The sequence below is a fragment of the Barbus barbus genome, assembly GCF_936440315.1.
Source record: "Barbus barbus genome assembly, chromosome: 41".
In the NCBI taxonomy this organism is placed as follows: Eukaryota; Metazoa; Chordata; class Actinopteri; order Cypriniformes; family Cyprinidae; genus Barbus; species Barbus barbus.
Window position 1 is genome coordinate 4,453,582 of NC_136719.1, and position 24,646 is coordinate 4,478,227.

Genomic DNA, 24,646 nt, shown 5'->3' on the forward strand with positions numbered 1-24,646 from the left:
TGTGTTAGGGTGTTTTCCTAGTTACTAGGAACATTTTAAAGTAAAAGGCCCATTTTCAGACCACTTTTTACATCCTAACACACTCTTGTGCTACACACCACAGCATGTGCCTTGAGACGAAGTTCACGTCCTCCTCAGATAAATGCATCAGTAAATACAGGCCCAGGCTTGAAGTGAACGTCATTTGCATATAGGTAGTAGAGTTGAATGTTTCATCCACACATAAACTCAGGCTTACCGCCAAAAGTGTTCATTTTCACTTGGCAGATGGCAAGCCGAGCAGCCAGTTTGTCTTGTTTTAGCTGAAGGGAAAACTGACGTGAAACCTCACTTGCTGTTCGGAGTAGCCACTCCCAGGCTGCTGCCCTGAAGGGTTTTTGTGTTGATAGATGACTCATTGGATTCACAGGCACCATTTACACACAAACACACACGTCCACATAGATGCACAATAGTACACAAAAGGTGTGTAATGCTGTCTCGTTTTACATGTAATCCCAGTTAAGGTGATTGCCACAGGTGCTGATCTGACATTTCGAGAGCGCTTGCTAACAGGTGTGCAGCAGAATGACGAAGAGCACTTTATTCCTGTTTCTACTTGCGGTGAGTAACCTTTTTATTTTCAAAGAGTCAACTTTAATCATCACTGTTAATCATTTTATTAACAATGGTGACTAATCTTTAATCTAATCTGGGTTTATTCTGTATTGTATCCTCCAGTCTCTTTTTAATAAAGTGCTGAAAATGGTCTACGTGGAGCTTTTAGAAATCTAACATATAACACAACCACAATAAACCAGATTAATAATATGCGCATGATAAGAAGTGAAGCTAAAAGTACGAGTGCAGACATACGTGTACATGCAGAATCGAGTTAATTTAACCACATTTAAGAGAAATACTGCAATTCTATGTATAAATGTCTTTAAAACATTAAATGAATACGAAGTTCAGGATGTACATCAGATCTGTGGGAAATATAATACTGGTGATCATGAAGGAAGTGTGTCGTGGTTTAGCATGCAGCAGATAGAGTGCACTAGCTACAAAGAGTCATGTGTTGAGGAGGAATATATTACAGTCAAACATGGAAAAGGTTAATCAATGGTTTATGATTATGAAACACACTTGCTGAGACATTTCTGACATTTCTGTAGTGACAGACGTTTTTTTAGTGATTTGTTTACCTGTGATGTTGCTTCCTTTTGTTTTCCATAGATATTTAGTGTGGTGTCAGTTTCACTTTGAGTGTTTATAATTTATGAATTAGCTCCCATCCTTTTTCTTTTAAAGACGTCTACACTCTTAAAAATAAAGGTTCTTGGAATTGTGATGATTACATGAAAAACCTTTAACATCCGTGCAATCTTTGCATTCCACAAAAGATTCTTTAGAGTTGAAAAAGGTTCTTTCAATTATTAAAATGTTCTTTATATTTAGAAAAAAAATGTTGTTATTATTATAGAACTAATCAGTGAAAGGTTCTTTGTGGAACTAAAAATGGTTCTTCATGACACCCCTTTGAAAATCTCCTTATGGAATCTATCATTTTAAGAGTGTCATTGTTCATCTTTAGCAGGTGGTAAAAACAAAATCGTATTTAATGTGAGGGAAACAGTTTAGCGGCGATGGTGGTGGTGTCTTGCAGGTACAAACGGCATTTGCATTGTGTCTATTTAACCTTGAGAAACTTCACCAGTAATTTCATGAAGTATTTAATGGATTAGTAAGGCATGCTTTCAGACACAGTGCAGTATATATATAAAATACTATACAAATCCAGTTTGAACCAAAAAGAGAACCAGCTGCCTGCTTTTGGTGTTCACAGTGTTAGTGAACTTAAAAGGGACATCATATGAATCAATGGAACTACAAAAGGACGTACAAACAAACCAAACTCATCTCACCTCACCAAACCTTTAGGAGTGTAAGCGTAATACATGTAATATTAATATGTAATTTAAAGCAATAGTTTAATTTAGCTCAAAGGAATCATTTATGATTTTATAGGGATTTGAGCAGAATCAGTGTAATGGCGATTCACTGAACGAGCCGTATAACAAACTCTGCACTGGATATTAAAATCCGAAATATAGTGAAAACACTTTTTAATAGCACAGTAACAAAATCGGCAGATTAAGACATTAACTTGTGAGCAGAAAACACAAGATACTTCTCTTTCAATATAAATCAGATTTTATTTATATAAACCTAAGACATAAACTAACCTAACACATGAACACAAGCATTCACACGCTGCAGAAAGAGAGAAAGTGAGGAAAGGATGAGTTTACAAAGAGAGAAAGTGAGGAAAGGATGAGTTTAAGAGAATGAAAATGTGAAATCCCAAGTTTACAGCAATATGTTCAAGTGCATAGACCTGAACAACCATCAATCACTTATTTAACCCTCGCTTTGAGTTTCTCAATGAGGCTAAGATTTATATTAACTGCACCTGATTCAGTTAGAATCTGGAGGTGTACTTGCTTGCTTTGCCTGTGTAACGGGGTTGTGTCGTCGTTGCAGACAGGGGGTTCCCCGACGTGTCTGATGGGTTGAGAGTTCAGTAGTCTTTGAAGTGAGGTCTTGGGCGTTGGCTGAGGATGCAGAGTTGGTCTGGTCGAAGTTTGAAGCGAGTGCAGTCGGAGCTAGACTTTGTAGCAAACTTACATTAGAACACGAATCTCCACGGAAAGAAAAGAAACTAAAGTAAAAGAATAAAAGGATGTAACGAGACTAGGTTGGTTTTCTTTCCATCGCGGTAGCAGCTGGCATGTGGGCCAGAGCACGCTCAAAGAGCAGCATGCGGTGGCAAAACAAAGAGTTTTGGAAAAGAGTAAGTAAGAGCCAAAGATAAATAAAAGATGGTGTCCTGAGCTTTTAAACTCGGCTTTCAGACCGTCCCATCTGGATGTCTTGACCAATTAGATACTGTCCTTGCTTGGGGAGTTGCTTTGTGTCTCCACCAAATCATAAATCAACTTGTTATCGGTTCAGTCAGAGGTTCGAACTTTACAGGCTCTTGCAAAGTATACTTTTAACATCGATTTCGATAACAAGACTATGATGCATTTGACAAAGAATTGATTGGAAGAAACATTTAAAGCATGATTTTACAAACTCATACATACTAAACATGAACTTGAATCCTTCAGCTATTCAATAATGATTCAAAAGACATACATATTATTTGATTAAAACATGATATGTGGGTACAACATAATATGGGGTTCTGCATAGAAATGTCCTTTTAGGATGATTTTATGTGCATATGAAAAATAAAGTCTTTGTATAGTTCTATGGTGAACGAAGGCGTGTTCTTTAGAGAAAGGAATTCAAGTCTGTTTTGTCTTGTATGGGGGAAGTCTGTAGCTCGTGATTTTCTATCACAGGTTTACATGTGAACATCAGTCTTGATTACTTACAACAAATTTGACAGTCTCCTTCTTGAATTGGAATTATCAATAAGTGTTCTTTTGTCTCAACGTTGCAAGCTGTTTTGTGAAAGAGGCTTGCTGGTTAGATTGCTTGCTTCAAACTAGATTTATGACATCCTGTTTCCTTAAGGCCTCTCTGCATTCTAGCTCCTCAGGTTTCAATGTTCTGATGCATCTTAAAATTGTCTGAGTCAGTCTCGATATCCTACATATCCCCCCTTCGATCGGCGAGGTGTTTAGCTGAAGACATCGTCGAGCGCTTGAAAACAAAGGCAGAAGAAGCAGACAAAAACACAGCAAACAACAAGACAACACCTCCATGACAGTTACTGTATTGGTGCAGGTCCTCAGGTTATTTGAGGTACAGACGGTTATATTAAATCAGTCAATATAGTTTAGTAATTTGAACAGTTCAATTTGGAAATTGTCGTTCTAATTCGGTTCAATACTTTGATTCTTCGATCAAGTTTTGTGATTAAATTAGTTTGTTCCTTCTAAGTTGTCTTAACTTAAGAATGTTCACCTTTAGTTTCTGGTGGCATCATTTGTGGTAAAATGAATTGACCTATCGTGCATGGAGCTCTCTGGCTTCCATTCAGTTTAGAGTGGCTTGCGAATATTAGGTGTGACGAGTCAATCCTAATATCAGACCTTTGACCCTGGCAGGGTGTCTAGGTGTTTCACCTACTAAAGAAAGAGGGGAAGGAAAAGGATAGGTGAAAGAAGAACAAAACAAAACAAAGCTGCTGTGGGGTTTCCTAGCGTGGTTTGCAACTTCTGTTGAGCTAGGATGTCATGTGCAGCTAGGGAGTCATGTACCTTCACTTAGTGTCAGGTGCTCTACCTATTGTGAGGATAGCTGCATGTTTCTTCATGGTGGTGTATGTAACTTTATGCTATGCTAAAATGTGGATATTCTACTTGTGGGAAGAATATGTTTTTTGAATGTGTTATCAGTAGATGTGGTTACCTCTGGGTGTAGGTAATGTTATGTGTGTTAATGGTGTAGTGTAGGTGTGGTCAGATCTGTTTCAGTCTGTGTTGTCTCCCCCCTTTTCTGGTATGTCAGTGAAGACCGGCTCTCTGCATCCTTGGCTTGGATGAGGGCATGTTCATGATCTAATGGGGGTCAGTCCAGCAAGGCAGGAAGTTCTTAAGCAGACAGTCGGAGGTAGTTTGGCATGGCTGTGTGAAGCTAGGATTCAAACTTCGTCTCCTATGTTGAATTCCTCTTGTGCTGCCTTCTGGATGTGACAGACTTTCTGACCTTCTGTGCTTTGGTGGTTGCTGTTGCACAGACATGAATGTGGTTCTTGAAGTTTAAGTTCATTTAGCAGTTTGTTAGTGAGTGATGGGTGATGTTCTCTGGTACCTCAGTTTTCATCAATGGTTGGCCGTGAGAGACTTGTTCATTCTGGGTGGTTGTTGAACAGGTGCTTGTCATCTCTGATATGATGTTGTACCATGTGATCATCGGCTTTCCGTTCTGTCGCTGGTCACAGCGAGCATGACTCAATTTTGTAGTCATCCATGTTCAGCTTATCTTGAAGGAACTCTTTCAGTTGTTTCATGACTTGTTCCATGTCTTCTGATGGTAAGCTGTCTTGTTCTTGTGCAAACTCAGCACTGTGCATGTCTGAGTGGTGCTGAGGTGGGTTCCGTTGTCGCTTACCCACACGAGTTGCTCTTGGATGAGTCAGGCGATTACCTTTGGATGTCTGGTTAGGTTTCCAGTTGTTGTGGTTTCTTGAGAAGCGTGGCTGGTCCCATGGATTTTTCCAGCGGTTGGGCTGATAGCTGTCGTGGACATGGGGGTCCGTTCCCTATGCTCTTGATGGAGAATTCTGGTGTTGTGATGCACTTGGGTGTCGTCCAGTGCAAAGCTTGAGTCTTTGTTGACAGAGTTCAAGAGTGTGGAGGTTTTGTTACCTTTCTTTGAGGCCATCTTCTGCTTATTGTAGGCCTTCTGTGTTAGGTCACGCAACTGTTGGATGGTCATGGAGCGTGGACAGGCCATGACGCCTAGATGGTGGCTGACTCCAGGGTGCAGATTATTAAATCTGTTTTAGACAAACTAATATAATAATAATTCTGATCTCTTTTTTTAGTCTGACAGGATTGACAACGTACACCTTACAGTTGGACCGCTCACCAGGGAGGCTGCGAAGGCGACGGTTGCTCAAAACATCTCTATTAAAATTGATCTCAGCGTTGCATGAGATGTTAAAATTTTGATTGCGTTTTTAATGTAGGGAGGTTAGGAAGAACGATTACAATCAAATTTGTAAAGATGATTAGTCTTTCAACACTGTACAAATAAACAACAACGCTTTTAGTTGTTCTGCGATGTGGCGCTTAAACTCTCAGTTCGTTCAGAGTTAAACTTATTAAAATAGCAGCTTGGTGCTGCAGGGAAACAGTGCTGGTGTATCAGAAGCCCGTGCCAGTTTCTCTGGACACATAAACAACAGGTTTTCTTCGCTGTTGGTTCAAAGTTAAACTTTACTTGATAAAGCTTTTAAAACTCCCATTAAAATCTCTCGGACACACGCAGTGTTAAGCGAGATTAACTTCACTTAGTGAACAGTTACACAAACAGACAAGCATTATTCTCTAATGTTTAACTGAGGGAGTCATAGATGATTTAACAATGGGACACGCACTGCTAATCAAACTATGAATAATAATGGCTTTGATAAATAGGATTGAGGAACACGCTCAAAACTATTCTTTATCCACTGATTTATTTCCCGTTTAATCACTGCAGTTTAGCTTCGTTCGGCTACAGACTGAGATTCATGAGAATAGCTACTGACTGACCTGGAACCCGCAGGACATCACTTCAGCTATAAAACCAGGCATTACAGAAAGAGAGGAACACGCTCAATTTCATCCTTATTGTACGATCTCAGATGTTAACTTTAAGTTCACTTACTGCAGTTTGAGAAGTTCTTTTGCTGTCTTCATTCACACACGCGCACACACACACACTAGTCTCGTCTCTCATCCACGGCAATAGAAAAAGATTAAATAACTTGGTTTATGCTCATAATTTAGATTAATCTTCCCGCATTCTCCACCAATATGTAAGCGTAATACAAGTAATATTAATATGTAATTTAAAGCAATAGTTTAAATTAGCTCAAAGGGAATCATTTATGATTTTATAGGGATTTGAGCAGAATCCGTGTTATGGCGATTCACTGAACGAGCCGTATAACAAACTCTGCACTGGATATTATCCAAATTCAGTCTCTGATATCCCACAGGAGGATCTGAGACCATGTGCCTGATACTGCCTGGATTGCACAGACAAACTAACACCCTAAGCCTAAAATATTTAAAGGTTTTTTTTTTTTGTTTTTTTTTTAAGAGTTTCCTGTGCAATAACTTAATTAAATAATGTGATATTTAAGAAAGTGTTCATACTGCACTGGCATCATTTTTCATTGACGATTACAAGAACAAAACTGGTAATTATTTTTTGACAACAGCCACATGTGAACCATGAATACATATATTTTTTTTATATTGGGTGTGAAAAGGTTTAAGCATGGCATTTTTTTATAACGCCTTTGATGTTAGTAAGGCATTTGGTATGATGGTGTTTATGGGTTGCTGCATTTCATGTTGACTGTGATTAGCATTCTTTAAACAAGCTGACCAACATGACAGTGTGTAATTAAAGACAACGGAAAGAATGTCTATCAAAATGTTTTTATTTTTTATTTCATTTTATTATCATTTTTTTTGCATTTTAGCTCAAGTTTATGAGTTTAACAGGAAGGTGTTATCATATAATGCATCTCCCTGTTTTTTTGTCTATTCATCAGCTTGTTGATGTGGCCGCTTCCAGCAAAAATGATACCAGCAAACGGGAAAAGCGGGTAGGTAATCTAAAAGACCAAATCAGCATGTAATATCTCAGCTCAGCTCAGTCTTGACACAACATGTCTCAAAAATTTAAATCCCACTTATCATCAGACCACAATACAAGACTTAATTTAGATTTAAATTAGTGCTGTCAACTGATTAATCACGATTATTCGCATCAAAAAATACAAGTTTTTGTTTACATAATATGTGTACTGTGTTTTTTTATTATGTATATAAAAACACACACATTCAGTATATATTTTGAAAATATTTACATGTATATGCATTTGTATATTTTTACTATTGTATTTCATTCCTAAACATAACATTATTTATGTTACATAACATTCTTTTCTTAAATATATACATGCATGTGTTTGTATTTATTTATAAATACACAGTACACACTCATATATTATGTAAACAAAAACTTTTATTTTGGATGTGATTAATCACGATTAATCATTTGACAGCACTAATTTAAATACACCTATATTACATAATGTAAGTAAAAACATTAACTAAAACAGTAGCTTTGAAAGACATCTTACTATCAAACAGAATATTTAAAAAATTAGATGAAATCTTCAGACTTCATCTTTCCATACTGGGTTTGATGAGTTCCACAAGGTCACTCAGGATCCAATGAGCTTTATGTATTTATTTATTTTCTTTATTTTGGATAAGAAGTGTTATTACTTTAGATTATCCAAAATAGAGTTGATACATTAAGTTATAACTTAAGTTACAACTCTGTCCTGACAAATTAAAAAATAGTTTAGTTCAAAACTTTTAGTTCTGTAGCCTGTTTCAGAATCAGAGAGATGTTCCGTTTGAATCACAAGAAGTTTGTCTGTAGCTTTTCATTTCTGATCACTCATTATATCTCTCTCTATCTCAAAGGATGCTGTTCTTATTCGTTCAAAGAGAAGATGGGTTCTGTCCACCATTGATCTGGAAGAGAACATGCCTGGACCGTATCCCACTATAGTAACACAGGTAACTTTACTACTATTCGTGTTCCTCATAAAATCTCTTCACGAGCACGTTTTCTTTTCTGTGTTGCAGGGATGTTTGGGTTGATTGTATATTTATAGACAGCTCACAGGCTTTCATTATAGCACATGATAAAGCTACCAGCTAATAGTGTTAGGCAGAGGAGCATTATTTTGAAGAACATTTGTTGGGTAAAAAATATTTTTGCCCCGTTTTACTGAAAAATAAGCAATGTAACTCTTTGGAAATCTGAAAGTCTCTTTGGTGTCTACTTTGGTTCACTATAGCAGATGTCCTCAAAGCTTGAGACATAAAACTAAAATCCATAAAACTCAGTGTTGATTTCATAGGGTTTTTCTTGAGGTGTCATTTGGATTATGTAGGCGAATGTCATAATGGATTTACATTCTTAATAATGTATACAAATAAATCATCATAAATTATACTGTACCTGCACATGATTCTCATGTATATTTTTGGTTTAATTGATGCTAGCTACACAATGAAAAAAAAGTGGACAACACCGTTAAGTTCCGCATCAAAGGAGACGGAGTGACAAAAGAGCCTATTGGTTTGTTTACCATTGATGAAAACAGCGGGACTGTGTATGTACACCGGACCATCGACAGGGAAGAATACCCCGTTTTCCATGTAAGACAAAACAAGATTTGTTGAGTTTGTCATGACACTAATGCTAACAACAGGAAGGACTGATTCGGTTTATATCGATGTAGTTCACTGTGGCTTTTTGATTCTTTTGTAGGTGGACTTTGATGTACTGGACAGGCAGTCTGGAGAAACATTGGACAAAACGCTGTCATTTAATGTAGAAATAAAGGACAAGAATGACAATAGTCCTCAGTTCACTCCGAGCTTTATACGTGCAACTGTTCCCGAGAACACACCTGAAGGTTACTGCATATATATGAAGATAAAGTGTGCAGTTTTTTTTTTTTTTTCTGTTATAATGCTTTCTTTAATCATGGCTAAATATAGTAATATGGTAATTTGTATGGTGACTTACCTTGAAAAGTGTAAACCATAACGTTCTGTGGTGATTTCTAAACATTGCTCTGTTTGTTTAAGCATCCAGATCAGCTCAATACAATAATATAGGCTAAACAAATGGCATAAGTTTGGGGTGGGGCTAAACTCTTTTGCCAGCCAATGACAAATGGGGGAGGGGTCTGCATGCTCTGGGGAAAAAAAAAAAAAAAAAGTACAAAAGCTGTCACTGGGCCAGGACCCTTTCAAAAGGTACACCTTTATACCTTATTTACTACTAAAGAGTGCACATTAGTACCTGAAAAATAAATAAATAAATAAATAAATAAAATAATATATATATATATATTAGTGCTGTCAAGCGATTAATCGCATCCGAAATAAAATAAAAATTGTTTACATAATATAAGTGTGTACTGTGTATATTTATGACGTGTATATATAAAGACACACACATACAGCAAATATTTTGAAAATAATTACATATATTTGCATGCATATATGCATATTCATGTAAATTATATCATATTTAAATATATTTAATATATAAACGTAAACTTTATTTTTCTTATATACACATGCATGTGTGTGTATTTATAAATACATAATAAATTACACAGTACACACTCATATATTATGTAAACAAAAACGTTTATCTTGGATGTGATTAATCGTTTGGCAGCACTAATATATATATATATATATATATTAGTATCTACAGTGTATATGTTAGAACCTAAACATATTTGTACCTTCTGAAAGTGTACTGCCCCGGTGCAGCATTTGTACATTTTTATTTTTTTATTTATTTTTTAGTATTTCTATTTGGCGACACAGAAATTACACACTCTAATGCTGTTAGAAGTCTTATTGTTCTTGATCTTTTCAGATAAAATAATTCATTATAATATTTATACATACTAACACTTTTAAAAGTCAAAACTTACTCTTCATTCCAAAAGGAGCAGGTATTGAAGCTAAACTTTTAAAAATAAGCAGAGAGATTGTTTTCTCTTTCTAATCATCCTTGTTCTAATAGGCACAGTCCAAGCAACATTACAAGCTCATGACAATGATGAGAAGGATACTCCTAATTCCCAGTTCACCATGAAGGTGGTGTCACAAGACCCTGCTTCACCAACATTTACCCTGAAGGACTTACCTGCCACTACAGTCAAACAGCTGGCCTTCACGGGGTGCTTTGATTATGATGTGAGTAACTAATGGTGAATGCACGTTTTCAGCATTTTTCAGCATTTCTCATCTCTTCTGTCTCCCGTATTTTAGAAAGTAAAACAATATAAAGTGCTAGTTGAAGCAAGGGATCAAGGAACACCTGCAATGTCTTCAACTGCCACTATTATTCTGGATATCACTGATTCCAACACCCATCCCCCAGAATTCAGTTTGCCCACGGTGAGTCTGGCTAGTCGCACAATCCCAGTTTAATATGCACATAACTATAAGGAAGCCATGTGCAGATTGATATGTGAAAAAAATGTAAACACTGTGACGTGTTTGCTGTCTGACATAGCAACACTGCATCAGCCAAAGGTGTGAGTTTTGGGCTGACCAGTGACAGAAGTGTTTAGGAAACCTGTTTGTAAACAGTCAGTTGGGTGCTTGCTGAGGGACGGCAGCATAGCAACACACTAAAAACCAATCAGTACTCCTCAATGTCAAAGCAACACTTCAAGGAGTTTTGAATGGGAAAACACCACTAATATATATATATATATATATATATACACACACACACACACACACACACACACACACACACAGACACACACACGGGAGTTTTGCCCATTGTCTTGCTAGTTACGTTAATGGAACATTCATTCAAAGTTACCTGGTATTTAATAATGATCTCAAAACGTTATCACAAAAATATTTTTCTATACATCGTTTTTTTTTTGTTTTTTTTTCCTGAAACTTTTATTTTTATTTGACAGAACATTTAAATGTAACATTCCCATAAGGCTTGCAAAATAATAAAATGGAATGTTCTAACTGGAATGTTCATAACTGTTTTTTTATATTTAAAAAACTAAACATTTAAACATTAACATTCAGAAATGATATGTTCATAACTTAATGGGAACTTTATAAAGAAACATTATTAGAACATTTTAGTTTTTCTATTAATAAATACTATGATTTTTGGAAAAAAAAAAACTTGTCTTTTTAATAAACGTGATATGATATACTTTGATATAAATGAATATTTGTGTGTATAACAGTACAACGCTGAAGTAATGGAAATGGAATTAAAGGATATCCTAAGAATCGGCATCAAAGACAAGGACACACCGAACACGCCTGGTTCAAGAGCAGTGTTCTCCATCCTGAAGGGCAATGAGGAGGGAAATTATAAGATAGAGACAGACCCCAAAACCAATGAAGGTGTGCTGTCTGTTATCAAGGTAAATGCCACTGTTCCTTTTAAATATTTCATACACTTATTTCATACAAATATTTCATCTGTCATCATATACTCGCACTGTCGATCCAAATTTGTTTTAGTTTCTTTCTTCTGATGAACACAAAAGAATTCAATGGCTTCCGTCAACTGTTTGTTGATGGTAGCCATTGCTTCTTTATCTGGAGAATTCAATAGTAAGAAAAACAGATTTCACAGATTTACTTACATATGACAGTTACTTCTTTCAGTACACATGTTAGTTTTACATTGTGTTGGTGGGCTGAAAAACAGGACTGAATAAAAAAAAAAGATAGACAGCATTTAATATGCTTGTATTTTCACAGGGGAAGAATTTTGAGAAAACTGAGATCAAAGAGCTGGAGATAGCAGTAGAGAACGTGGAGAAATTATTTCGGTGTGTTGATGGAAAGGCTGTAACAGGACCTACACCAAAGCCAAACACTGCCAAAGTGTCAGTGAAAGTCATTGATGTGAACGATCCTCCTGTGTTTAAAAAGCAAATTGAAAAAGTTTACCGGAATGAAAACGGACCTCTGGGAGATGTGTTATTAGTACCCGAGATCAAAGATGAGGACTCGGACGTTGACAAACTCAGGTGTGGTTGAGCTGCACAGCATCAAATTACCCATCAATTAAAACTTTTCATTTTTGAAGATTTGTATGCTACTTTTATTTTATAATATCTAAAATATCAAATCAAATTATTATGTTATAAAATTAAAATATTATAGAAAGTAAAAAAATATAATAAATATAAAATTATATTCCAGTTTCATTATATACACAATCATTCAAAATTTTAGGGGTTGGTCAGGTTCTTAAATGATTTTGAGAAAAAAATAAAATAAAATTCTGCTCACCAAGGCTGCATTTATTTTATTTAATATTCATCCATCCGTCCATATTTATTAAAAGGTTTCATGAGCAGCAAATCAGCATATTAGAATAATTTCCGAAGGATCTTGTGACACACTATATACACACACATATATATATATATATAGTAATAATATAAAAAAGTCTTTCCTGTCATTTTGAATCAAATAAATGCATCCTTGCTGAATAAAAGTATTAATTTAGTTTAAAAAAGGCATATTGACCACAAACTCTTTCAAAATACTGTATATGGAAAAAAATTCTAATATAAACTTTGTGTTATATAAAATGTAAATATACAGTTTTAGTTACACACACACACCAGAGAGGTAAACTGGACAGTGATCTGACAGAGAGTAAAAGTGTTTTACAGTCTGTATGTTTATGTAGGTATGAGTTAGTTCAAGACCCAGCCAAATGGGTGAGTGTGGATCCGAAGACAGGAAAGCTCACCACAATTCAGAATATGGACCGGGAGTCTCCATTTATCAAAAATGACACCTACACTGTCGTAGTGCATGCTATAGATGACGGTAAGCACCGAGCTATCTGTTCTCAGTATGTTCAACACAGTCCAAACCAAAGTAATTTTACTGTTCTTAAAAACACTAATTTAATCTGTGAACGCAGCTGTCGCTGACTTTTTCCCACATGCTGTTCACAGGACAGCCTCCAGCTACAGGCACATGCACTGTAGTGGTCTACCTAGGTGACCAGAACGATAACGCTCCCTATCTCGTATCTAAAAATGCGGTCATGTGCGGGAACAAAGTCAATCGTGTGGATGTGAAACCAACAGACATTGACGGCGCTCCGTTTGCTGGTCCTTTCACCTTCTCTCTGGGAGGAGAGGAAGAACTGAAGAATCTGTGGAAGCTGGATCCCACCACAGGTCAGGTCACATACATTGCATTTACTTCATTCACAGTTAATAGTTGAGGATTTTTCTGGCTCCATCAGATGGTTGCACAATAAAAATTGTTTTCTTTTTGTATCTAGTAAAAATATAAAAACATGATACATTTACATGATAATTACTAGGAATTTTTTATCCAAAACATTTCTTGAATTTTACTAATTATATTGGTAAGAAGCTTTTTTTAGTCGTGCTTTAGTTTTGGGAACAATTCTCACTATTAACTATATGACTTTTGCCTTAAACTCATAACTTGCTGCTTATTAAAAGTTAGTACGGTAGTTACGGTTAGGTTTGGGGTTGGATTAGAGGATCTAAATCATGGTCATGCAGAATAAGTCATTAATATGTGTTTTATAAGTACTACTAAACAGCCAATGTGCTAGTAATATGCATGCGAATAAGAAACTAGTTAATAGTGAGAATTGGTCCCTAAACTAAAGCCTTACTGTTTTTTTGTTTGTTTGTTTTTTTCTTGATGAAAAATATAAATCTAACATAATTTAAGGAGGTGTTTGCTGTAAACATCTCACATATTTCATGCCAGTGTTATTTTAGTATTGAGACACTATTATACTTAAAGTTTAAATTAGTATCATTATTATATTTTCAGTTTTCTTTTTAATTATAGTTAAGATTTTAGTAGTTTTACTTTGTAGTTTTGTCTTTTTAAAGTTTTTAATATGCCAATATATATATATATATTTTTAGTTTTAGTTGTAGTTATTTTAGTACTTCAAATTCTAAAGTAGTACATTTAGCACAGTTAGTACTAAAAGAGATGGTCACACTTCTCACTATTAACTAACCATTAACTACAGTCAGGTCCATAAATATTGGGATATCGACACAATTCTAACATTTTTGGCTTTATACACCACCACAATGGATTTCAAATGAAACGAACAAGATGTGCTTTAACTGCAGACTGTCAGCTTTAATTGGAGGGTATTTACATCCAAATCAGGTGAACGGTGTAGGAATTACAACAGTTTGCATATGTGCCTCCCACTTGTTAAGGGACCAAAAGTAATGGGACAGAATAATAATCATAAATAAAACTTTCACTTTTTAATACTTGGTTGCAAATCCTTTGCAGTCAATTACAGCCTGAAGTCTGGAATGCATAGACATCACCAGACGCTGGGTTTCATCCCTGGTGATGCTCTGCCAGGCCTCTACTGCAACCGTCTTCAGTTCCTGCTTGTTCTTGGGGCATTTTCCCTTCAGTTTTGTCTTCAGCAAGTGAAATACATGCTCAATCGGATTCAGGTCAGGTGACTGACTTGGCCATTGCATAACAGTCCACTTCCTTCCCTTCAAAAACTCTTTGGTTGCTTTTGCAGTATGCTTTGGGTCATTGTCCATCTGCACTGTGAAGCGCCGTCCAGTGAGTTCTGAAGCATTTGGCTGAATATGAGCAGATAATATTGCCCGAAACACTTCAGAATTCATCCTGCTGCTTTTGTCAGCAGTCACATCATCAATAAATACAAGAGAACCAGTTCCACTGGCAGCCATACATGCCCACGCCATGACACTACCACCACCATGCTTCACTGATGAGGTGGTATGCTTAGGATCATGAGCAGTTCCTTTCCTTCTCCATACTCTTCTCTTCCCATCACTCTGGTACAAGTTGATCTTGGTCTCATCTGTCCATAGGATGTTGTTCCAGAACTGTGAAGGCTTTTTTAGATGTCGTTTGGCAAACTCTAATCTGGCCTTCCTGTTTTTGAGGCTTTACATCTTTACATCTTGTGGTGAACCCTCTGTATTCACTCTGGTGAAGTCTTCTCTCGATTGTTGACTTTGACACACATACACCTACCTCCTGGAGAGTGTTCTTGATCTGACCAACTGTTGTGAAGGGTGTTTTCTTCACCAGGGAAAGAATTCTTCGGTCATCCACCACAGTTGTTTTCCGTGGTCTTCCGGGTCTTTTGGTGTTGCTGAGCTCACCGGTGCGTTCCTTCTTTTTAAGAATGTTCCAAACAGTTGTTTTGGCCATGTCTAATGTTTTTGCTATCTCTCTGATGGGTTTGTTTTGTTTTTTCAGCCTAATGATGGCTTGCTTCACTGATAGTGACAGCTCTTTGGATCTCATCTTGACAGTTGACAGCAACAGATTCCAAATGCAAATAGCACACTTGAAATAAACTCTGGACCTTTTATCTGCTCATTGTAATTGGGATAATGAGGGAATAACACACACCTGGCCATGGAACAGATGAGAAGCCAATTGTCCCATTACTTTTGGTCCCTTAACAAGTGGGAGGCACATATGCAAACTGTTGTAATTCCTACACCGTTCACCTGATTTGGATGTAGATACCCTCAATCCATCGTGGTGGTGTATAGAGCCAAAAATGTTAGAATTGTGTCGATGTCCCAATATTTATGGACCTGACTGTATGTCTTTTCCCTCAAACTACTAATTTGCTGCTCATTAATAGTAAGGTAGTTGTTAAATTTAGGTATGGTGTAGGATTACGAGATCTAAAATACGGTTGGAATAAGGTATTGTGCTTTTTAATTACTAATAAACAGCCAATATGCTAGTAATATGCATGATAATAAGCAACTAGTTAATAGTGAGAATTGGTCCCTATACAAAAGTGTAATCAGTGAGACATACCTGTAGTTCCTTGGCAACTAACTGAAATAAAATAGGTTTATTTCAAGAAACAGAAATGTTTTGTTATGGTTTTAGTTAACCCTGTTTCAATCATTATTGCTGGGTTTGTACCGCAGGAATAAACACCTTTCTGATAAGTTTGACGAGTCTGCCATATGGAAACTACTCCATTCCTTTGAAGATACAGGATCAGCAGGGTCAGCAAGGAGAAGACGTTTTTCAGGTAGTTGTGTGTGAGTGCACAGGAATGAACACGTGCCGTAGCCGTCTTCCTTTCTCCTCAAGACTGGGTGCAGCAGCCATCGGTCTCCTGTTTGCTGGACTTCTCCTATTGGGATGTGAGTTTCAACAACACAACAGACAGACAAAAATATCAAATACAGCCTACAACAACAGTTCTGTTCCACTGATTTGATTATATAAGAACTTTTGCGAGAGTGCAGTTCTTATTATGGCACATACTCTCCACATCCTCCAATGTTGTGTAATATGTACTGTATGTTATATAATGTCACCTTGTTGTTTTGCAGTGGTGTTCCTCTTTCCTTTGTTCTGTGATTGTCAAAGCAAGAAGTTTCAACACATCCCTCTGAACCTGCAGGATGAGGGTAACCAAACCCTTGTCAAATACAATGAAGAGGGAGGAGGCTCAATCTATAAGGTATGCAAAACTATCAGGCTTGTCGAGAGTTTAGAGTTATGAATTTAGTAGGAGCTGTAAAAACTATCGACTGTGTGCCTGCGCTTCATATCTCAAGAAATATAATTTGGTATTTGATATCCCTTTGATGCTGTGTGTCTTGTATTGCATATGTATATAGTAAAATTTTACACAAATATATGACACAATCATTTTTTCACAGACTGTTTTCATAGGCTGATATGTGTCTGTCTAAATTAAATTAAATCTGATTGCATTTTGCACATTTTGAAAAATGTAACTTGGTATTTTCGAATGAGATTGTATCTGTTTAAAAATTAATTTCGATCGACTACAGATTATTTGTGTGTACCCATAACTTGTTCCAGGACATTGTAAAGTGTTTGCACTGATATTTGCAAGTAAAGCCTGGACCTGTTTACCTGAGAATATTTGGTGCAGTTTTACAAGCAGCACATGTGGTCTAAGAGCTGAACATGTGATCATCATTTTGCCTGTGATTATATATATTTTTTTCTCCTCAGCCTGGGCCAGCGTATCGGGCGGTAAGCTTGAACACTCCTTCTGCACCGGTACATACAAGTTTTTTTCTCTCTTTTTTTTCTGTTGCTTTTCTCATTGGCCTAATGCCTACATGGCCAAAAGCCAGATGATGTATGTTGTCGCATTTTGGCACCGTGAAGAAGATCCCAAGATGACTTATACTGAATGAAAAAGCACTACATGTTGCTACATGCTGTCTGTAAGACTTAAACATAACAGCAGGTTGTTAACAACACACTTGTTATAATTTGGCTTTTGAGGTTCTATTACATGTTTGGACTGGTTATGCCAAATGTTAATTTTATAATAAAATTATTTATGTGTAGTTACAGGGTGCCAAGCACTTTTTTTGGCACCAGTGGCAGTTTGGCACATAGTGTCTGTTAACTTCTGTATGGTGCTACAGCTACTGTTGTATTGTTTGGAGTCAGTAATTTGTTTTGTCCTCAAAATAAATTATTACTTTGTTCATTGAGGATGCATTAAATTCATTAAAAGTGACAGTAAAGACATTTGAGAAGCAAATCAGCATATTAGACTGATTTCTGAAGGATCATGTGACACTGAAGACTGGAGTAATGATGCTGAAAATCTAGCTTTGATCACATGGATAAATTGCATTTTATAATATATTTGGATCAAATCAATGCAGCCTTTGTGAGCATAAGAAACAAGACGTTACCAATCCCAATCTTCTGTGCTGTAGTATGTACAGTATATATACATAAGAAGAAGATTCTGATAAAATCTTATTTTGTGTCCATGGATTTTAATTTTGTTTTGTCGTATAAGCATTAAAGGATTAGTACACTCCCAGAATAAAAGAAAAATCCTGATAATTTACTCACCCCCATGCCATCCAAGATGTTCATGACTTTCTTTCTTCAGTTGCAAAGAAATTCATGTTTTTGAGGAAAACATTCCAGGATTTTTCTCCATATAGTGGTCTTCAATGGAGATCAACGGCTTGAAGGTCCAAAATACAGTTTCACAGGAGCTTCAAAATGCTCTACATGATCCCAGCCGAGGAATAAGAGTCTTATTTAGGAAAACGATTTTCTTAAAAACAAAAATGTATTTACTTTTTAACCACGAATGCTAGTCTTGTACTAGTTCGACTTCACACATTACATAATAATGTTAAAAAAGGTCACGCGCGGTTATCTGTGTACTTCAGTGTACTCCATATCATTTTCTCCTGCAACTTCAAAATCGTTCGACATTGTTGTTTTACCTTTTTTTTGTAAAGGGGGTTTGACTTTTTTTGCACGTTTGCTTTGTAAACACTGGGTCAGTACTTCTGCCTACGGCACGTGACCTTTCCAACATGACTATGTAACGCGTGAGGTCGAGCAAGTGCAAGATGAGCATTTGTGATTAAAAAGAGCATACATTTAAAAAAATCTAAAATAAATCAAATTTAAAGCCCTTTGAAACTGCACTGAAACTGCAGTTTGGACCTTCAACCCATTGATCCCCATTGAAGTCCACTAAAATTCCTAGAATGCTTTCCTCAAAATCCTTAATTTCTTTTCGATTGAAGAAAGAAAGACATGAACGGTGAGTAAATTATCAGGAATTTATTATTCTCAAGTCAAGTCAAGTCTGCTTTATTGTCAATTCTTCCACATGTACAGCACATACATACAGAGAATTGAAATTGCGTTACCCTCAGACCCTTGGTGTAAACAGTTAACATTAAACACGTTCAAATACAGATAATACGGTTTAAACTGGAAGTTCTGGAAGTGAACTAACGTTAATCCTTTAATGCGAGATTAGTCACTTTTGGGATTTTAACTGTTAAGTAACAACAGGATCTAAAAGAAAATAATATGACATGGCTCTTTTCATCTCATAATTTAATAAGCGACTAACTGTTTGCCTGTTGTTCCAGCCTGAGTACGCGTTTACTGATGGATACATGAGGGGTGAAAATGGTATGATGAGAAGCTCTGCAGGGGTGAGTGTCAAATGAAGTAAATGTGTTGACTGCCAAGAATTAATCCTAGATCATTCTGCTGACATTTATGGAAAAACTAACTATAACCTGTGGTGCAACACCCAGAACGCACAGTACACGTGTTTCACAAATCTCCAAAATAGATTTAAATATGGTAAAAATGTAACATTATTTCAGATATATTTTGTGCTACAATTTCAGCCTTTGAGGGGAAAAAAATAGCTTGGATCTGATTCCCCTCCTTTTTATCCGAAATAAAATTAACTGATGTGAAAACATGTTAAAACTGTATGACATATTCCACCCTTGTTCTTCTTCAATTAGCACAGGGTGGTTGCCAGCTCTTGCAAGATAAATAAGCAACCGCAGCTTCAAAAACAAGTGCAATATTATCATATTATTTATTATCATCGATAATAAACTAAACTAAATCTTACAAAAAACTTAAAAGTTTACAATAACTTCAGTCATGACTAGGGAGTTATCATGATCTTCACTTTAGAATACTGATCCAAATAATTAGTAATTTCTTCTGAAGGATTTGGTAATACTTGAGTCATTACTAGTGGGTTACCATGACCTTTACTTTAGAATTAATTATACATTATGTATTATTCATATTAATTATGAACCTGTAGTTCTTAGGGAAGTATGAAAAAATAATTGTTATTGATTATCTAATAGTGAACTACCACTTCGAATAAGCACTATTACTTACTAATTCATTAATCAGAGTTTCTTGTTAGTTACTAGAGTGCTAATATTGTGTTACTCATGTGTTCTTGTGTAGTTATTCATTAATGATGGAACAGCATTCTAAAGTGTTACCAAAGTGTGATTTTTAGGGAAAAAAGTTAGCTTGAAGGTCCACCCCTAAACATAACCATCAGCAGATCAAATCAGATGTAAGCAGAGTATACAAAAATGTACAAATGAGATTATACAAATTCATTCAAATTGGCTACCAATTTGGCAAAATGTAAAATAATTCAGGAGTTGCCATGAGATTGTGTTGTGTTTGGGTGACATTGTTTATTTTCTATTCAAAACACTACAACTCTTAATTCAAAAATTAATAATACTAAATATCATAAATCATGGTCATAAGTCACATTGTTCTTTGATGATGATGATGCATGCTTTCTCTCACAGTATAACGTTCAGTACAACGTCCAGGAAATGTCCAGTGGTGGAGGAGTGAGCATGGTGAGTGACAGCATCCGTCAAATAGAGACATTTGGCTATAACACCTGAGGCATGACAGGCTGGGAGGGGAAGAGTTATGTAAAAAACAACTATGAAATTTTGGCTTTTGCCCAAGGTGTTCCTTGACACGAGTTCCTGCTTCAGAGCAGTCTGTGAAATGTGCTAAAATACACAGTAGAGCAGTCTTCACATGCCTGAGGCCGCATTGTAATCTGGAATTCAACAGAAAATTCAGGCGCAAAATGAAGAAGACTGCACTATCTCTGTTGTTAATCAAATGTAAATTCATGGTAGATTTACAGTGGGGAAAAATAATTTGATCCCCTGCTGATTTTGTACGTTTGCCAACTGACAAAGAAATGATCAGTCTGTAATTTGAATGGTATGTTTATTTGAAGACAGAGTAACAACAACAAAAAAATCCAGAAAAACACATTTCAGAAAAGTTATAAATTGATTTGCATTTTAATGAGTGAAATAAGTATTTGACCGCTTCGCAAAACATGACTTAGCACACATCCCAGGAGGGATTTTGTCCCACTCTTCTTTGCAGATCCTGTCCAAGTCATTAAGGTTTCGAGGCTGACGTTTGGTAACTCGAACCTTCAGCTGCCTCCACAGATTTTCCATGGGATTAAGGTCTGGAGACTGGCTAGGCCACTCCAGGACCTTAATGTGCTTCTTCTTGAGCCACTCCTTTGTTGCCTTGGCCGTGTGTGTCAGGGCCAGGGCATTGAAGCCAGTCAGGGCATTGAAAATGGGTCGTGGATGGGTATTCCAGCAATGACCCATTTTCAATGCCCTGACTGGCTTCAATGTCCTGGCCCTGACAGTACATGGCGTGGCCTAATGGTTAGAGAGTCAGACTCGCAATCCAAAGGTTGTGGGTTCGAGTCTTGGGCTGGCAGGGATTGTAGGTGGGGGGAGTGAATGTACAGCGCTCTCCACCCTCAATACCACGACTGAGGTGCCCTTGAGCAAGACACCGAACCCCCAACTGCTCCCCGGGCGCCACAGCATAAATGGCTGCCCACTGCTCCGGGTGTGTGTTCACGGTGTGTGTGTGTTCACTGCTGTGTGTGTTCACGGTGTGTGTGTGTTCACTAATGTGTGTGTGCACTTTGGATGGGTTAAATGCAGAGCACGAATTCTGAGTATGGGTCATATTTCACCCAGTTCTCCTCTGAATCATTGGCAAACTTCAGACGGGCCTGTACATGTGCTTTCTTGAGCAGGGGGACCTTGCGGGCGCTGCAGGATTTCAGTCCTTCACGGCGTAGTGGGTTACCAATTGTTTTCTTGGTGACTATCATTGACAAGATTCTCCCGTGTAGTTCTGGGCTGATTCCTCACCGTTTTCATGATCATTGAAACTCCACGAGGTGAGATCTTGAACTGAGCCCCAGTCCGAGGGAGATTGACAGTTCATTTGTATTTCTTCCATTTGCGAATAATCGCACCAACTGTTGTCACCTTCTCACCAAGCTGCTTAGCGATGGTCTTGTAGCCCATTTCGGCCTTGTGTAGGTCTACAATCTTGTCCCTGATATCCCTGGACAGCTCTTTGGTCTTGGCCATGGTGAAGAGTTTGGAATCTGATTGATTGATTGCTTCTGTGGACACGTGTCTTTTCTACACGTAACAAACTGAGATTAGGAGCACTCTCTTTGAGAGAGTGATCCTAATCTCTGCTCCTTACCTGTATAAAAGACATATGGGAGCCAGAAATCTTGCTGATTGATGGGGGATCAAATACTTATTTCACTCATTAATGTCACGGTACAATAAGGGAGCACCGTGGAAAACAAGTTCTGGGTCCAAATGCAGGTGAAACTTCAGTTTAATAAACAAAAAGGTAGACAAACAGAACCAAAAACAGATCGTATCTTTACGATAGGATCAGGAATGATGGCGACCTCTGGTGGTGAGAGGGAGAACCGCATTTAACTCATGACAATTAATCAATTTATAACTTTTTTGAAATGCCTTTATTTTTTCATTATATTTTTGTTGTTGTTGTTATTCTGTCTCTCACTGTTCAAATAAACCTACCATTAAAATTATATACTTCTTTGTCAGTTAGCAAACATACAAAATCAGTAGGGGATCAAATATATATATATATATATATATATTTTTTTTTCCCCCCTGTACTTGGTTACATTATATCATTCAACATATGTCTATCTATACTAATGCAGCCTAACGTCAGGAAGACTAACTTGCCGCTGATCCCTTCGAGATATTCCTATGGGATTTTCTAATGGGGTTTTTAAATTGTTGATGTTTTGTTCTACAACTTAAACTGCACACACTCACAACCCAAAGGTCTTATGTAGTTACTTATTAGAAACATGTTTTTAAAACTGCATCAAAATTCATGTTTTGGGCATGGCTGTGTGCAGTTTAAGATGTAGAACAAAACATCAAAGTATCATCAAGTTCTGTTAACCACAGGCTTTATTTTACTCATAAACTGAAAACCTCCATTAGAAAACCCCAGACGAAAATGTCGAAGGATCCAGTGGAATTACTCTTCCGGGCTCTGATGGCATACCTTCAGCACTCTATCAATTTTACAATCGGGTTTGTCAGTATCCGAGGTAGACTGGTGCCGTTCACATAGAACATGTTCTTTTTCTATGTGCAATTCCTCTTAACAGCTGTTTTTTAAGCAATGGCGTACCGTGGGGTTTCAGTCAGGGCCTTCAGTAAGCAACTGTAAACTACATGCACACATCTCTGTTACAGCTAATTGCAGCCATATGCATATAATGCACATATTATGCCGCACACAGGCTCTCAACAACAATGACAGCTGATCAACAATTTCAACAGTAGGCTAAATTAGTGTGGGTTAAATGCAGAGTAAATTTCCCTTCATGGTCAGTAAAAGTAATCCACCAATACACAGTTCACTATGCACATTCACGTCACTCTAAAATGACGACACACCCAAAGCAGCAAAACTGTACAAATGCTGGACATCCACAGACCACACCACAGTATTATCAACGTACCACGTACACCTCCATAACATTGTGCATGATACAATACTCATCAAATAATAAAGCACTCACCTGTCACTTGTAATTAAAGTCCATGGGTCTATCATTCCATGCCCCTTTACTCGTATTAAAAAGTAAACAAAATAATTTGTGCTCGGTGCTAGCTTTTAGCCACTCATAGCACTCATAGTTGCAATCTTTGAAATGGCGCATAAAAACTTTGCTGGCCTTTGTTAGCGAATTCAGTTTGGGTGTAGGTCTTCCTTTCTCAGTTATGCTCTTTTGTCTGCAAAAGAGTGCCTTAAAAAAGGCATTTTTAGTAGATCGGCAACAAGATCTGGTGTATCATTGTAATATAAACACATGGAACTTTTTATTATTGATTCAATTTTATGATCATACATTTTCATTATTATTGTTATTTTAATTTAATGCATCCTTGCTAATTCCTTTTTTTTTAATCTTACTGACCCAAACATTTTGAACAATAGTGTATATACAGTAAGTGTGTAAGTGTCATGATTATGATGGATATTTAATAATGTAGGTGTTTTTTTCCTCTTTCTCTAAAGTCCCGTCCCAGCTGGTCATCGGTCCGAAGGGATAGGGAAAGCTTTAGGGTAAGCTTTTCAAATGATTCATATAAATAAAAAAATAAAATAAAAAATAAATAATTTTCAAACACTAATCAACTAAGTACTGAGATATTGGTAGCACTTTATCTTACAGTACATGTACTTCTCTGGTACATACATGGTGAATATCTTGTACCTACAGGCAAATGAGTGGTAACACAAGGTACTTACCTGAGGTGTATGTACATGGTAACAAATAAGAGACACGGCTGTATTTATCAGTCGTACATGCATGGTAGTTAGTTTGTACAGACAGACAAGTGTGGGTAAGAATGGTCACTTACAGGAAGTGCCCGTACATGGAAACTAATTAGATACTTTACTGTACTTACTAATGTATATACATGGTATATATGTAGTACTTAATTAAGGACAAGTACAAACAGGCATGTCCTTACAGTATCCATGTATGGTAACTAATAAGACACATTACTGTAGAT

General features: G+C 36.8%; 1 protein-coding gene across 2 annotated transcripts in view; it reads left to right on the forward strand.

The window, feature by feature from the left end:
* Positions 1-262: 262 nt before the first annotated feature.
* The window catches only part of LOC306860267 (cadherin-like protein 26), a 28,336-nt gene continuing 3,952 nt past the window's right edge, over positions 263-24,646 (forward strand). Inside the window, exons 1-17 of one of the 2 annotated variants that reach the window (XM_079401881.1) lie at positions 263-603; positions 7,271-7,324; positions 8,217-8,312; positions 8,805-8,960; positions 9,073-9,220; positions 10,354-10,526; positions 10,602-10,730; positions 11,558-11,740; positions 12,084-12,355; positions 13,027-13,169; positions 13,301-13,528; positions 16,307-16,528; positions 16,721-16,851; positions 17,376-17,423; positions 19,292-19,357; positions 20,510-20,563; positions 24,144-24,191. In XM_079401881.1, the coding sequence (XP_079258007.1) occupies positions 568-603; positions 7,271-7,324; positions 8,217-8,312; positions 8,805-8,960; positions 9,073-9,220; positions 10,354-10,526; positions 10,602-10,730; positions 11,558-11,740; positions 12,084-12,355; positions 13,027-13,169; positions 13,301-13,528; positions 16,307-16,528; positions 16,721-16,851; positions 17,376-17,423; positions 19,292-19,357; positions 20,510-20,563; positions 24,144-24,191 (2,187 nt within the window). In that variant the 5' untranslated portion in view covers positions 263-567. The remainder of the gene's footprint in view (positions 604-7,270; positions 7,325-8,216; positions 8,313-8,804; positions 8,961-9,072; positions 9,221-10,353; positions 10,527-10,601; positions 10,731-11,557; positions 11,741-12,083; positions 12,356-13,026; positions 13,170-13,300; positions 13,529-16,306; positions 16,529-16,720; positions 16,852-17,375; positions 17,424-19,291; positions 19,358-20,509; positions 20,564-24,143; positions 24,192-24,646) is intronic. The other variant, XM_079401882.1, reaches the window with a different exon arrangement.